The 16,017-nt window shown below is 46.1% G+C and overlaps 1 protein-coding gene across 4 annotated transcripts in view; it reads left to right on the forward strand.

The window, feature by feature from the left end:
• SAMTOR (S-adenosylmethionine sensor upstream of mTORC1) overlaps window positions 1-16,017 on the forward strand; it is a 36,944-nt gene that overhangs the window by 16,361 nt on the left and 4,566 nt on the right. For 2 of the 4 annotated variants that reach the window (XM_068276482.1, XM_068276485.1), the window contains 3 exons: window positions 3,869-4,010; window positions 8,065-8,256; window positions 9,749-9,860. In XM_068276482.1, coding sequence (XP_068132583.1) covers window positions 3,869-4,010; window positions 8,065-8,256; window positions 9,749-9,860 — 446 coding nt within the window. The remainder of the gene's footprint in view (window positions 1-3,868; window positions 4,011-8,064; window positions 8,257-9,748; window positions 9,861-16,017) is intronic. The other 2 variants (XM_068276483.1, XM_068276486.1) reach the window with 1 other exon arrangement.

The raw sequence follows: 16,017 nt of genomic DNA on the forward strand, positions 1-16,017 counted from the left end.
TCTGTTTCTGTGCTCCCATTGAGATTTCCTGTTATTTCTTTGTTTCTGATAATGCAGGCATTATAACAAGCAATGAGGATAGTTTTCTACATGCAGGATAAATTTTTAAATCCCAGAGTATTTATTGTACCCTGCATTAGATTTAGTTTCATTGATGACTTTGTTCTTTTGGAGAGATTTCGTTTCACTACCTGTTTTTGTAGATACAGCCACTGAGGGGGAAGGGAGGTGATCTCACCTCACCTTACCTCACCTCACTTCATGCATTCTTTAAAAATGGAAAAAGAATTTGGGTGAGACCTTTTGTCCCCCCCCCCCCCCCCATTTCCCCACTGCTTTATGGTATAAATTATTTTAGCTATCAACATGAATAGCCTGACTATCTCAAGCCTACATTGGGCCAAAAGTATAGGGCCATAAAAGAGATTGTGATTCACAACACATGCAAGCCATTAGAACTCGGGGGGTGGGGAGACCTGCTTTACAAGCAAGCCCAACCCTGAATGGCCATCAAGTTAACTTAAGGTGGCCATACACTGGTCGATTTGCCATCAGATCGACCAACAGATCCCTCTCTGATCTAATCTGATCAGAGAGGGATCGTATGGCTGCTTTTACTGCAAACAGATTGTGAATCGATTTCAGCATGAAATAGATTCACCATCTGTGGAGCCACTGGCGTTGTGACGGGGGTGTGGGGGGTGCGACCCGCACCAGGTGGGGTGACCCCAGCCGCCCTAGAGGGGGTGCGCTGCATGGAGGGGAGAGCCGCAGCCGCGGGGAGGGCAGCCCGACCTCTCCCTCCCTCTCTCAGGGCTGCCCTCCGTGCTCCCCCCTCCAGAATTCATAGAGCAATGCGCAGGGGAGCCGGTGTACTAAACGACTCACCTCCCTGCGTTCCCATCGCCGCTCAGTCGCCGCTGGTCTTCTCTTCTCCGCATACGCTGTTACACACACTGCTTCCTGTTAGCCAGAAGCAGTGTGTGTAACAGCGTATGCGGAGAGGAGAAGACCAGCGGCGACTGAGCGGCGATGGGAACGCAGGGAGGTGAGTAGTTTAGTACACCGGCTCCCCTGCGCATTGCTCTATGAATTCTGGAGGGGGGAGCACGAAGGGCAGCCCATGGAGAGGGAGGGAGAGGTCGGGCTGCCCTCCCCTCCATTAGGGGGGACACCTACCTATCTAACCTATACTGGGGGAACCTACCTAATGTAACCTTTACTGGGGGGCAGCTACCTGTCTAACCTATACTGGGGGAACCTACCTAATCTAACCTATACTGGGGGGCAGCTACCTATCTAACCTATACTGGGCAGCAGCTACCTATCTAACCTATACTGGGGGGTACCTACCTAATCTAACCTATACTGGGGGGCAGCTACCTATCTAATTTATAATGGGGGGCACCTACCTAATCTAACCTATACTGGGCAGCAGCTCCCTATCTAACCTATACTGGGCAGCAGCTACCTATCTAACCTATACTGGGGAGCACCTACCTAATCTAACCTATACTGGGGGGCACCTACCTATCTAACCTACACTGGAGGCACCTACCTATGTAACCTGTATTGGGGGCACCTACCTACCTAGCCTATACTGGGGGCAACTATTCTGGCTACCTATATTAGCCCACTGCCTTACAGTTACCCCCACCCATGTCATGTCCACACCCATTTTTTTGCCGCTGCGTGCTTCGCTTTTTTTTGGGGGGGGGGTGTCAGTGAATTATCCGCACCGGGTGTCAAACACCCTAGCTACGCCGCTGTGTGGAGCTGCTGCCGCCCCCCCCCCCCTTCCTGCATACATTACCTGATCCGACCAGCGCGAGTCTACTGGTCTCCGCTGTCTTCTTCTCCGCTCTGTGCTCCAAGGCTGCAGTTTCACTGTACTTCCTGTCCGGGTAAGTTTAAACAGTAGAGGGCGCTCTACTGTTAAAACTTCCTGTGAGGACAGGAAGAAGTGAAGCCTGCCGGACCCCAGCGGAGAAGGAGCAGCGGTGACAGTGGGGACACGCGCCAGCCGGATCAGGTAATGTATTGCCGCTAGCGTCGGCCGTCGGACATTCTAACGTCGCACGGACGGATCGACTGGAACGATTGATTTTGGACAGAAATCGATCGCTCGGTCAGCGTTTGCACCACGATTTCACAGCAGATTCGATCAGTGATCGGATCTGCTGTATATCGGTGGGAAAATCGTTAAGTGCAGATTTAGATTGTAAGCTCGCAAGGGCAGGGCTCTCTCCCCCTTTTGTGTCTTGGAAATCATTATACATTTTATTCATCATGTTACTTTTATCACTGTCATTACCACTTCTGTATTTTGTATTCTGTATGCTGTATCATTTTTGTCACCAATTATGTATCTTGTATATTAGTGTACACCATTGTCTGTATTATGTACCTCATGTTTGTTTTATGTTGGCGCTTTATAAATCAATAAGTGTATAGGTCCGAAAACGATATTCTCAACCTGGTGGATTTTTTTTCTTCTAGTTTGACAGGGGCATGGGCAAACCATGTGGTACTAGTAGACCCAGCCCGTTTAAAAACGGGCTCTAGTTCTACAGCCGTTGCCAGTGTGCATGCGCGCGCACGCACCCAACGCAGGCGCGCGCCCGCCCACCTTGCTTGCCCGTCCAGCTCCCTGGACCCAGCTGTCTGTTACTGCGCACATGCGCAGTAACAAAAATCCTGGGACATGGACAAAACTGCTGGACGCAGCGACACTTAGCTTTTATTAGGTAGGATTAGCAGTGGCGCTGATTTCCAAGATGATTCAGTTGGTTTTCTCAACTTATGGTCAACTAGTAATGTAGGTTTGCAGTTGCAGTTTGGAATTCAAGTAATTTAAATACATCAGCTACTATATGTGACTGGTCCAATTCCAAGCTGCCGAGATTTTGATAAAATTGTTGCAACTTGTTGAACTTCTCTTATGCTGGGAATACACAATGAGTGTTTTGCTGTAGATAATTTCCGACAGGTCAGATCTGATTTTGAGCGGTTTTCTGATCACTTCTATACAAATTGATCAGAAAAAAAATCAAACATCAGATTGGACCTGTCGGAAATCTATTGAGCCTTCTATCGGCCCAAAGAAAAACAAAACCCTGTATTTTCAGCATTAGTTAACAGTGGATCTGCTGCAGTTTACTGCAGTGGACAAATGGATGTGTGAAGGGGCTTTACAGATAGTGGACTGCATTACCATTCATCTGCTTCAGTGGCAGTGCACCCTGCAATGGCCAGGGCTGGATTTACCATAAGGCACTGTAGGCACGTGCCTACAGGTGCCTGATGATGGAAAGGTGGCCCCACTCCCCTCCCCGAGCGCCTCCCTCCCTCCTTCCCTATGCAGAGTCCTGATGAGATGGTAAATATGAGATTACTCAACCTGCTCTTGGCATTCAACTGACGAGATCTCCCTTCAGTCAGGGGCACCTCTAGTTAATTATTAAGGTTCCTTCAGCTACTTAATACTCGGGGGATACTCTAGCTGCTTAACGTTGAGGTTAAGTCTGGCTACCTAATACTAAGGGGCACCTATGGCTACCTATGATGAGCAAGAAAAGTAAGGAAGAAGTGACAACTGGGACAGCCAGCACACTTGCGGTGCGGTTCAGCGAAGGTTTGTAGATTCCTAGAGGGTAAAGTCTAAGGTGCCAGGACATTTGTGCCTATAGGCTCCTCTAAGATAAATCCGGGCCTGGCTATGGCCCATAGATCAGTCTGGCGTGGTACAGTGCCTTTGTACTAGTCAGACATGGTACTAGTAGCTCCAGTATAGTGTAAATACAGAGGCTTGTTGAAATAGTGTCTGCAATTAAACTGGTTTTATGAGTATTTCCTTTTTGTTTTATAGCTGGTGATTTTGATAAAATTTGGAAAGAACATTGCCAAGATGAAGAAAAACTTTCAGAGTACGCTGCTGCAATGAAAAACCTGGCAGATAATCACTGGACTAAGAAGTGTGAAGGAGAAGGCCGAATAGAATGGTGCCTTGGGTAGCTACATTCCTTTTTATTTGTCTATTTGCAGTATATCTTGAAAGGCACAATGGTCAGTTTGTATATACTGTATATGCTAGACTAGAAGTCCAGAAATTTAAGTCTGACTCGCTCGTTAAAAAAAAAATGTAGGGGTTGCCTTATATTTGAGTCAGACCTATATTTCTGACCCTTAGCTGGGGTAGCAGGAGCACTTATGTTCCCAGCAGGCAGCATTCCCCCATTCCACCCTCACCTCGAGCCTCTCTCTGCCCATGTAGCTTATTCCTGTAATGCAGAGTGAGCCGCAGCGGAAGCCCCTTAGAGTCCTGCTTCGGGCTCTGTATCCCTCTCATCTCTTCACTAGTGCTGGTCAGCGTTGCTCCACCTCCTGGTGTCATGTGACATCTGTAGGCAAAGCGATGCTGATGTACACTGACCCGCGCAAATGAAGGAGATGATGGATACAATGCAAGGTGTAGGATTCGGTAAGCTGCTTCTTCTGCGGTTCACGCTGCATTACAGCGATAAGTTAAATAAGTAGAAGTAGAGAGAGGTGGCACCTTTGGGGTGGGAGAGGGCGTTGAACACATTCTGGCCACACTGATTATATGGGGGGTGGGGGGACATACTGCCCTGATTATCTGAGGGCTAGATGGGGACACATTCTGCGGTAATTACCTGTAGGGGTGATGGGGAAATGGGATGTGGATTGTAATTGCATTGATTACTGGGGAGGGGGGTGGGTGTAAGAGATTGCAGTCATTACCTGAGGGGGGATTTGGACCAACACTTGAAAAAGGCCCATAAGTTGAAATGTGTGCATTTTGTGGTTTGATACTTATAATAGAACTAAAATTGCAAAAATCCAGATGGAGATCCGGTCATCTTTGCTTTACTGCAGGGCTAGTTGGGCACGTTCTGCAGTGATTACCTGGAGGTTGATTGCAGTGACTACATGAGGGGGATGGGGAACAACACTAGCAGCTCTGATTACCTGGGGAGCTGGATAGCTATGCATCCTGCAGTAATTACCTGTGGGGTGCATTTGGGGAATGGGACACAGACTGTGTTGATTACCTTGGGGGGGGGGGGCACATTCCAGTGAGTACCTGCAGGGGGATGGGGACCATCACCAGCCACTCCGGTTACATGGGGACACATTTTGCAGTCATTATTGGGGGGTGGGGGGGGTACACAGACACTAGCTGCACTGATAACTGGGGGGAAGGGAGGGGGAGGATGACAGGTCACACTGATTACACTGGTAGAGCGGTTTATGAAGGAGGGGAGCTGCACATGGGGACGTGGAGGAGCTATTGGCTGCAATTGGGGGTCAAGAGGGGTTAATGGCTGCAGTACTTCAGCCGATAACTCCTCCTGGTCCCCAAGTGTAACCATTAACTTTACTCGATATACTTATACTTGAGTCATTAAAAAAAATTCCAGCTTAAGGTCAAATATTGGGGTCGACTTATACACGAGGTTGACCTATTCAAGGATATACAGTATTTGAAATTACAAATTATTCAGTGAGCTTTTGTCAATGCTAGTCTCATGACTTGGAAAGTTTATAGCTATAAACTTCAGAATGCTTTTGTGTGAGGCAAAAACTAAAGGAAGCCACATATGGCATGCCTTTTTACATTATACAGGATCTTCTAAAAAAAATAGCATATTGTGATAAAGTTCATTATTTTCTGTAATGTACTGATAAACATTGGACTTTCATATATTTTAGATTCAATTACACACAACTGAAGTAGTTCAAGCCTTTTATTGTTTTAATATTGATTTTGGCATACAATGTCTCACTACCAAAAAATAACTGTACAGGTGAATACTGATTTTGGCATACAGCTAATGAAAACCCAAATTTCCTATCTCAAAAAAATTAGCATATTTCATCCGACCAATAAAAGAAGTGTTTTTTTAAAACAAAAAATAAGTCAACCTTCAAATAATTATGTTCAGTTATGCACTCAATACTTGGTCGAGAATCCTTTTGCAGAAATGACTGCTTCAATGCGGCGTGGCATGGAGGCAATCAGCCTGTGGCACTGCTCAGGTGTTATGGAGGCCCAGGATGCTTCGATAGCGGCCTTAAGCTCATCCAGAGTGTTGGGTCTTGCGTCTCTCAACTTTCTCTTCACAATATCCCACAGATTCTCTATGGGGTTCAGGTCAGGAGAGTTGGCAGGCCAATTGAGCACAGTAATACCATGGTCAGTAAACCATTTACCAGTGGTTTTGGCACTGAGCAGGTGCCAGGTCGTGCTGAAAAATGAAATCTTCATCTCCATAAAGCTGATTGCCTCCATGCCACGCCGCATTGAAGCAGTCATTTCTGCAAAAGGATTCCCGACCAAGTATTGTTTCCAGTCCATTATGCTACCAATCAGAAAATATTGAATGCCAGCAGATTGCACTGTTAATGGGCACCATTAGTGTGGGTAGGACTTCTGATATGCCATTTAAAGGGAACCTGAAGATACCTAAAAAAACAAACACTTACCTAGGGCTTCTGCCAGCCCCCTGCAGCCATCCTGCACCCGCACCGCCCTGGAACGATCAATCGGTTCCCTGTTGTGGCTCACTTTCTCTTTTGTTCGTCCTGTGCATGCTCAGTAAAAGAGAATTTCTAACACGCCTGCGCAGGACACTCCCAGCGAAAACTTTGTAGTAGACGGCACTCCCCGGTAATAAATCATGATGTCTGTTTAAAGGGAATATCCAGGGAAAAAAGTTTCACTTGGGGCTTCTACCAGCTCCATGCAGCCATCCTGTGCCCTCGTAGTCACTCACTGCTGCTCCAGTCCCCTGCTGGCAGCTTGCCGACCTCGGAGGTCGGCGGGCCGCATTGCGTACATTTTTAAGCATTCCCGCTAATGCAGGAACATGAACACATACATTTTTACGCGTTAGTGGTTCAACACGTAAAAATTTACGCATAGCACCACTAACTCATAACATGTATGTGTTAATGTTCCTGCATTAGCGGGAATGCGTAAAAATGTACGCAATGCGGCCCGCCGACCTCCGAAGTCGGCAAGCTGCCAGCGGGGGACTGGAGCAGCAGTAAGTGACTACGAGGGCACAGGATGACTGCATAGGGCTGGTAGAAGCCCCAGGTAAGTAAAACTCATTTTTATTTATTTTTTTTTTGCCTGGATATTCCCTTCAATAAATACATTGAGCTATATTTGCTGGATTGTGCCGGTCTTCATCTTCTTCTGCGCAGGACACTCCCAGCAACAGGAGTGTGAACAAGGATGTGTGCGGCCAAGACCATGGATGGCGACCGGCGAAAGATAAAGTGAGCCACGGCGGGGGCTGGAGGATCATTCCAGGTATGCGCGGGCACAGGATGGCTGCAGGGGGCTGGCAGAAAGAAGCCCCCAGGTAAGTGAAACTTTTTTTTTTTTTTTTTTGGTATCTTCAGCTTCTCTTTAAAGTATAACAAGATAAAAGGGATGTAACAGATTGTAAGCCTCATGACAGTTGGTGGCATGCAGTGATTAGCTTCTAATTGATTTTGAGTAGCTATCTATTTAAAATCACTCGGATTTGAAGTGTTAATTAGTTCACCTGAGTGGGCGGGGGAGGAAGGGTTAATTTACCCATGCTGCCTTCTGCTTTAATGCACTTCAATTATGTCCCACATCGCGTTCCAAGTTGCATTTGCGCAAGTACCACGCTTTCTCCTTCTGGGTTGGAGGAGGAAGCATGGCAGTGAAGTGATGGCGCTTTATAAATACAATAAAGTGCATTAAATCAGAAGGCAGCATGGGTAAGTTAACCCTCCCTCATCCGCCCCCTCAGGTGCACTAATTAATGCTTCAAATCAGAGTAGGTAGGTCAAGTAGGTAGCTACTGGAAATCGACTCAAAGCTCCTCACTGGTTGCACTAAGTTTATCAGTGTTCTCTGTAAAGATCTGCAAAAAAAGTTCTGTATAACTACATTATGAAAATACTTTTCAAATAAATGCAACCTACATGTATGGTAGGTTTAAAAATGTACTTGTGCTGTAATTTTTAATCATTCCTGTGTGCATTTTTTTTTCTTTTAAGGGAAGTTGATTCTGAACAGATGTATCGTTTTACTTACAGGGTTTGTCAAGAATACTTCTTCAATGGAGGCAAGAGAAAAGCTCTTGAAAAAGATGCAAGAAGAGCAGCCTTAAACAACCACCATTCTGCTAGCTGTGAGCAGATTCTTGCTTCTGGGCTTAGCATTCCAAATGGAAATACACCTAACCAGAAGTACGTATGTTTATTCACTTGCAATTAACGCCTACAAATATGGCCAGTGCAGAGCTACAGCCTAATCTGCTGTTCCTTGTTTTCTACACTAGGAGATAAACATAGACATGTAATCTCTACATGTACATTTTTGCATCTGCCTGTACAAATGTGTGCACATGAATATGTATGTGCTGTGCTAGTTATAGTAAAAATAGAAGCGGGAGTTGTCTGGTTATTGCTGTCACAAAAATCCATCTTCCCTCACCATTCAGGCTATTCACAATATGACGATTCATGCTTTATCTGCATTGCACAGATGAGCTGCCGCTCTGGGTTTGTCGCAAGGTCTGCTGCTTCTTCAGGTCTGACGAGTGCCATTCATTGGATGAATAGCAACACCTTTTCACTGTGTGAAAAATTGTACCAGTCAGGATTATCTCATGCAGAATTGTGACAGACACAAAACAAACATGTGAACCAGCCTGTAGAGGTTATTGCTATCTTGAACTCCTCTGTTTTGAGTCTGTTTCCCATGTAGGGCAACAGGTCTAGTGTGAACTGGGCCTTCCTTCTAAAGTAAATCTCTTGCAAGATCTTAGGTTTTGGATAAAGTGGAAATATGGTAGACCTGCCTGTTTTTGTTTCTGTATTCCTGCTTGGGAGATTTCCCTGAAACAGGAAAAAAGGGCTCAGGAGCCCTCGCAGTAAAAAGGGCCGCTGCTAAAGGCGCCCATTGTAAAAGCTGCAATTTTGCGGCGAAGGGAAATTTGGGAGCAGTCGCCCAATAAAATTGCAGGTAGCAAGGCTGCAGTTTGCATATCGGCATGCCTCTGCATCTGCAATTTTTATTGGGTGCCTCTGGGAGCCCAAATTTGCATTCCAAGCCACAAATCTTGGCTTTGCGGTGGCGTCTCTGGGTGCCCAAATTTACTTACTGCAACTTGGCAGCAAGGGTGGGTGTTAGGCATTGGTAGAGGGAGGTCTTTGGGTTGGGCATCGAAGGAGGGTTCTGTGTGAGAGTAGAGTTAGATTTGGAATGTAGGACAATATCAGTAATTTTACTGATATTCTACTAGTGGCAATACCCCGCAACATTTTTCCAGGTGCCATTTTTACATTGATGGGATTTCCCCCTTCTCGAGTTCTGTGGAGACTCATTGCATGGCTGGAGCCTCATAACCTGTTCTGCTGCTCTGGGCGAGTGAGACAATTGTTTTGTGTGGGGCAAAGTTGGTGGGGTAGGGAGAGAAAGTGTTTGGCTAAGAGAATTTGGCACTCTGTATGCAAGCCAGAATTATTTGCACCTGCTTTACTATCTCGTGTGGAGCAGCCTGCTAAAGGGTTACTTGGGTGTATTGTGCTGTTGCTTTATAAATAGTGATTTATTATAGGATGAATATCATTGTACAGTGTTGCAGAGCTGTAGGATTTATATTTGCCATCTTCGATCACTGGATCATCGACATTTTTCTAATGTGGAAAAGTAAGAACTGTTTGTTTTTCTCACCAGATTTCACCTCCCTGGGAAAATCCGGTTACTTGATGTAGGAAGCTGCTATAATCCCTTTGTGAAATATGAAGATTTCTTGGCTATTGGTATTGACATTGTGCCCGCTGTTGAGGTAACAAAAATACATATATTAATATATAATTTATAATTTCTTAATATGTGTGCTTAGCGCACCTCACATTTGAGGCACAAATTGTTGAAGACGTTAATGGTGTCATGAGAGAGATGTCAGAACACAGCATTTTTCAGCTGCTACAAAGCAACTAGACCCTGGAGCAGTGGAAGATGTAGGCCTGGTCTGATGAATCATGTTTTCTTTGCCCTCTAAATTAACATTATCTCACTCCAATGCAAAAATGTTAGGCCCAGCACTCAAAAAGGAGACAAGAGTGCTATAGCTAATTAGAGCTTGTTGCCCCTCGAGTTCAAAGCAGTAAAAAAAAAAGTGAAAAGTAGCTCTTTATTTAACATGCAATTAAAATTACATGCCAGAAATGGGCTGGAGGCAACTACAGCCCGCTGTTTTAAAGTGACATGCTTCTTCTTCAAGTTGCAAGCTTCTTCAAGTTGCAACTTGAAGAAGAACTATGTCGCTTCGAAACAGCGGGCTGTAGTTGCCTCCAGCAAACACAGTCCACCAGCCTCAGGGATATGTAGTAATATGATGTGGGGAGTCCCATTTAGGCAAGAGGTCCATTACTCCTCCAGAACAGTCCACAATCAATCCTGCCATACAGGACTTGACCCCAGGAACGGATATATATCCATATTTTGTGTTTGTTCTATAATGCAGAGTAACAACATACAAAAAGCACAACGTTTCGGGCAGAGGCCCTTTCTCAAGGGCGTCCAGCCCATTTCTGACATGTAATTTTCATTGCATGTTCAATAAAGAGGTACTTTTCACTTAAGCAGTGCTGCTGTTACTTGTTCCTTATCTCACTCCAGTCATGCATCTGTAAAATATGCTGGAAAAACAAGTCCAATCAAGAGGTCCCCCTCACAAATGAGGACAAAACTTAAAGCGGACCTAAATTCAGAACTTCCTCTCTGCTCTAAAAGATTAGCAACAGCATAGTGACCTTTTAACCTTTTCGGGATCGCCAAAGGTTAAAACTATGCTGCATTTGTGTCTGCCTAAGCCTGATGCAGCGTAGTTTTAAAGCGGAATATAACCCTGCATTTCAACTTTGCTCTAAAACATTATTTACAGCATATTATATGCAACCAGCATTTTTTTTTTTTTACTAGACCAGCATTGGAAGGGTTACACACAGAGCTTTAAAGTTCGCGGAAAGAACTGCTGAAGTTTAGATATGCATTTCAATAAACAAAATGTAGCAAGTGAGGAATGTTGCACACTCTTTGGCTGTCCTCCAGCTCCTGCACAGTCAGAGAGAGTGAGTCACATTCCACAGTTACATTTTGTTTTGCTTAAATGTGTCTATGTAAGCTTCAGATGCGGCAGCAGTTCTCTCCAGGAACTTTAAAGCTGTGTGTGTAACCCTTCCAATGCTGGTCTAGTAAAAAAAAAAAAACATTGCTGGTTGCATATAATATGCTGTAAATGTTTTAGAGCAAAGTTGAAATGCAGGGTTATATTCCGCTTTAATGTCGGCGGCCCCTGTGCAATGAACGCATCCCTGCTGTCACTGAACTCAGCTGTCTAAAGACAGTTGAGTTACAAACATTGTTCAGGAGCTGTTTTCATTGGCTCCGGAACTTTGAGCCACACGCGATCAGGAAGTGCAAATAGTGTCCGCATAGACACTGGTGCGGCTGCGCAGCTCTAGGGCCTCCTCCCGATGTATGCACAGAAGACAGCCGGGAGTATTGATGTGGCGGGAAGTGCCCTAGAGCGCCACGGCAAGCTTTGGCGGCCGTATTGTGCGGGGAAGGATAACCCAACCCGTGGGGTAGGGTTGGGACCGGTAACAGAGCAGGGCAGCAGGTGGAATGAAATGGAGGGCGTGGCTGGCGGCGTCCTTGGATAAAAAAAGGGGGTCAAGTATTTAACCTTTTTCATTTTTGACCTTGGAAGTTCTTTAACCTCCTGGGCGATAATCCCGAGCTGAGCTCGGGGTATGTCGCGCAGGAGGATTTCTCAGGCCCTGGTGGGCCGATTTGCATAATTTTTTTTTTTTGTTACACGCAGTTAGCACTTTGCTAGCTGCGTGTAACTTCCGATCGCCGCTGCTACCCGCCGTGCCGCGCAGCCCCCCACAAGACCCCTTGCGCAGCCTAACCAATCAGTGCCAGGCAGCGCTGAGGGTTGGATCAGGACTCCCTCTGACGTCACGACGGAGGGGGTGGGGGGGGGGGGGGGGGAAATGCCGCTGCACGGCGGCTATCATGTAGCTAGCGCTAGGCTAGCTACATGATTTAAAAAAAATAAATTTAAAAAAAAAGTGCTGCGCCCCCTCCTGGGCGATGTAATTGTATCGCCCAGAGGGTTAAAGGGGCCTGGGCCTTCAGTCCAATTTTTTTGTTGCTTATAGAACTCCTACAGAAATCTTGCAGTCTTTGTTTCCTGGAATTCATTGGAGCACAGAAATGGTTAACCTGTAGTGTTTACGTATTTGCACACCTGGGCACAGTTCAAACACAGCTGACAACCCTTATTTACACTTTCTGACATCAGCTAATTACACAGGCTCATCTCTCTAAACATACAAAGTGACTTTTCAGCAGCTATATGGGACTATTTCCACTAAAATCTGGACCGAATCTGCTGTTTCCCCGCATGCGAGCTGCACGGAGAAACACAATCTCCAGGTTGTGGATCCTAGTGGAAATCGGCCCTATGTGTTTTCCTTGTCTGATGTGCAAGAGTTTAGGTCGTCTTTAAGTTCACTCCATACGATCAGCACCATCTAAAAAGTTCCTTTATTTCAGCTCCATTAACCAACCTGGCATTCTATTACCTGCGCCAGGGTGGCAGGTGAGGTGCACAATAGTCCACATGGTGGAGGGCCGGCCACAAAATGCAATCTCATTGGCGGCAGATTTCCCCACAAATGCAATCTCATTGGCGGCAGATTTCCCCACAAATGCAATCTCATTGGCGGCAGATTTCCCCACAAATGCAATCTCATTGGCGGCAGATTTCCCCACAAATGCAATCTCATTGGCGGCAGATTTCCCCACAAATGCAATCTCATTGGCGGCAGATTTCCCCACAAATGCAGTCTCATTGGCGGCAGATTTCCCCACAAATGCAGTCTCATTGGCGGCAGATTTCCCCACAAATGCAATCTCATTGGCGGCAGATTTCCCCACAAATGCAATCTCATTGGCGGCAGATTTCCCCACAAATGCAATCTCATTGGCGGCAGATTTCCTCACAAATGCAATCTCGTTGGCAGATTTCCTCACAAATGCAATCTTGTTGGCAGATTTCCCCACAAATGCAATCTTGTTGGCAGATTTCCCCACAAATGCAATCTCGTTGGCAGATTTCCCCACAAATGCAATCTCGTTGGCAGATTTCCCCACAAATGCACTGACCATATGAGTGGAATGGAGTGCCCTCCTGGACCTGGAGTGACCTCCTGAAGTGACCACGACGGCGGCAGTCCGGCAGGCTCTAACTCGCTGCCGCTGCCACTAGTGCGCTCCGGAGACAGTAGTCTGGCTGGCTGCGTAGGTAACTATGGGTGCGGCTGCCTCTGGGTCGCACGCCGTCGGGTCGGCTCCTCCCCCAGCCAAGCTGCCTCTGTTCCCGCTGGCTGCGTGTCACACGTAACGTGTGACATCACTATTTTACAGGCAGCGCCAGCATCAGCGCATCCATCTCAGAGGATCAGAATCTCAGATCGGGCAGAAAAGGTGGAATTCTGGCGCGGGAGGCGGTGCCGATGAAGGAGGCACACGTAAATATAAAGACCTGGCATGGAGGAGGGGGCGGCGGCGCAGATTTTCAAAAGTAAACACAGGCTCTCTGGCCGCTCTGTCACATGTCTTTTAGCGAGCCAGAGAGCCATATGCGGGCATGAAAAGAGCCATATATGGCTTGCGAGCCATAGGTTCCCGACCCCTGCTATAGGGATACATAAGCAACATCGCTTTGCTGATCGCCGGCAATCAGCAAAGGCTGAAAAGCACCCAAGTGTGAACCAGCCCTTAGGCCTGAAACCCACTAGGAATCGCTGCAGTGCTTTAAAATCGCTGCAGCGCTGTGCAGTGATTCCTAGGGTGATGGCGATTTGCCGTATAGTAAACTACAGCGCGTCCGATTTTGCGTTTCGTTTTTTTTTCATAAAACTTTATTATACTTGCATGGCGTCCTCCTCCTTCCGCCCCCTAAAGGAAGAGGTCATAGGTGCTTCTCTAGGACCAATCAAACGCCTGTGACCTCTTTCTTTAGGGGGCGGAGCAACGGACGGAAGAAGGAAATCAAGACCCTGGGTAAGCATTTAAAGTTTTATTCAAAGTGCGATTGCTCGGCCCCCAGAGTACTGCATAATATCAATTCATGCAGTGCTTGTATACTTTGCATTGAGTGATAATGCGCTCAAAATGCTGCATGTCCTGCGATTGGGGTAATCGCAATCGCAGGACATGCAGCATTTTGAGCTATCGCGCTAATTGGTTCCCCCTCACACACTTACATTGGCAAAGCATTTTTTGGAATGGCCGGCTATCTCAAAACGCTGCTAAAAAAGCCCTAGTGGGTTCCAGGCGTCAATTTTAATTGTTGTTAAGCAGAGGCTGGCTTGTGTCTGCCTTCACTTTAAGGTAATAGTGGTGGTATATATTAGTCTTTAAAGGGACACTTAAGTCAAACAAAAAAAATGAGTTTTACTCACCTAGGGCTTCCAATAGCCCCCTGCAACTGTCCGGTACCCTCGCCGTCTCCCTCCGATCCTCCTAGCCCCGCCGGCAGCCAGTTCCTGTTTCGGTGACAGGAGCTGACAGGCTGGGGACGCGAGTGATTCTTCGCGTTCCCAGACACACTAGCACCCTCTATGCTTCTATATGGTATATGATATATACTATAGCAGCATAGATGGCGCTATTGTGGCCAGGAACGCGAAGAATCACTCGCGTCCCCAGCCTGTCAGCTCCTGTCACTGAAACGGGAAGTGGCTGCCGGCAGGGCCAGGAGGATCGGAGGGAGACGGCGAGGGCACCGGACAGCTGCAGGGGGCTATTGGAAGCCCCAGGTGAGTAAAACTCATTTTTTTTGTTTGACTTAAGTGTCCCTTTAAAGAGAACTTGCAATACCATTTCTTACTTAATTCTGTTATGCTCATGGTAGGCTTAAACCAGGCATCTTAGGATTATACATGTCCTGTGATTTGAACTGATCTGGGGCATATGTGGATATTCTTAGATTTCTGCCTGATTCTTTCCCTGTGGCAACAGTGGCCTGCATCTTCAAAATCCATTGTACGATATTTGAATTTGTAGCCTGCGCTGAGCTAGCAAAGTGTGCTGGTTATAGACTGTAAGTCAGTGTTAAGCTGAATACAAAATATATCAAAAATCTAATTATCACACAACTAAACTGTTACACTTCCCCTAATGGTAACCTAATTGTTTAGCTCAAAAGTGCTTTCGGGGCTACAATCTTGGTACTTAGAACCACTCCTTGAGAACTGCAGTCCAGTATTATTGTAGGCTTTCTCAAGCAGGGTTCCTTGAGTATTCTGCAGGGGGTTCCTTGACTTTTTGCCCCATGGTGGAGAAAGTATAATAGAGCACATTTAAAATAGGGGGCACTGTAAAAAAAAAAAAAAAAAAAACTAAATTGGGGGTCAAAATAATAATGAACACATAAATAAAGAACACCAGAATAAGGAGTCAGTATGAGTGTCATTGTAATAGGTGGTAGTGAAATAAACAGCCACACCTGTTCTGCAAAATAAATGCAGGGGTTCCTAGAGATCCAAAAATTATTTTCAGGGTTCCTCCAAGGTAAAAAGATTGAAAAGGGCTGGCTTATAGCAATAGTGGCAAGGTTGTGGGCGTTTCTTTTCAGACTAACAAGACCACTTCTAAGCAACGTTTTAGCTCCGCCCCTAATGGCTTCTAATTTTATTTAAAAAAGAGGGGAAATCGTATTATCTAAGGCTCCTTCTATAGCCTACACAAGTATTCTTTTGTTTTGCCCACGACTTTTATTTTTTTTTTCTGAACAGACTGAATCACTCTATCTGGTTCAACCTAAGTAGGATTGAGAGAGAGAGAGCAAGTAAACTGATGAGGGTGGGAGGTATTTTCCATTTAAAAATGCGTTGTCACAGGTACGTGACATTGTGCAGTGA

The sequence above is a fragment of the Hyperolius riggenbachi genome, chromosome 3 (assembly GCF_040937935.1).
Source record: "Hyperolius riggenbachi isolate aHypRig1 chromosome 3, aHypRig1.pri, whole genome shotgun sequence".
In the NCBI taxonomy this organism is placed as follows: Eukaryota; Metazoa; Chordata; class Amphibia; order Anura; family Hyperoliidae; genus Hyperolius; species Hyperolius riggenbachi.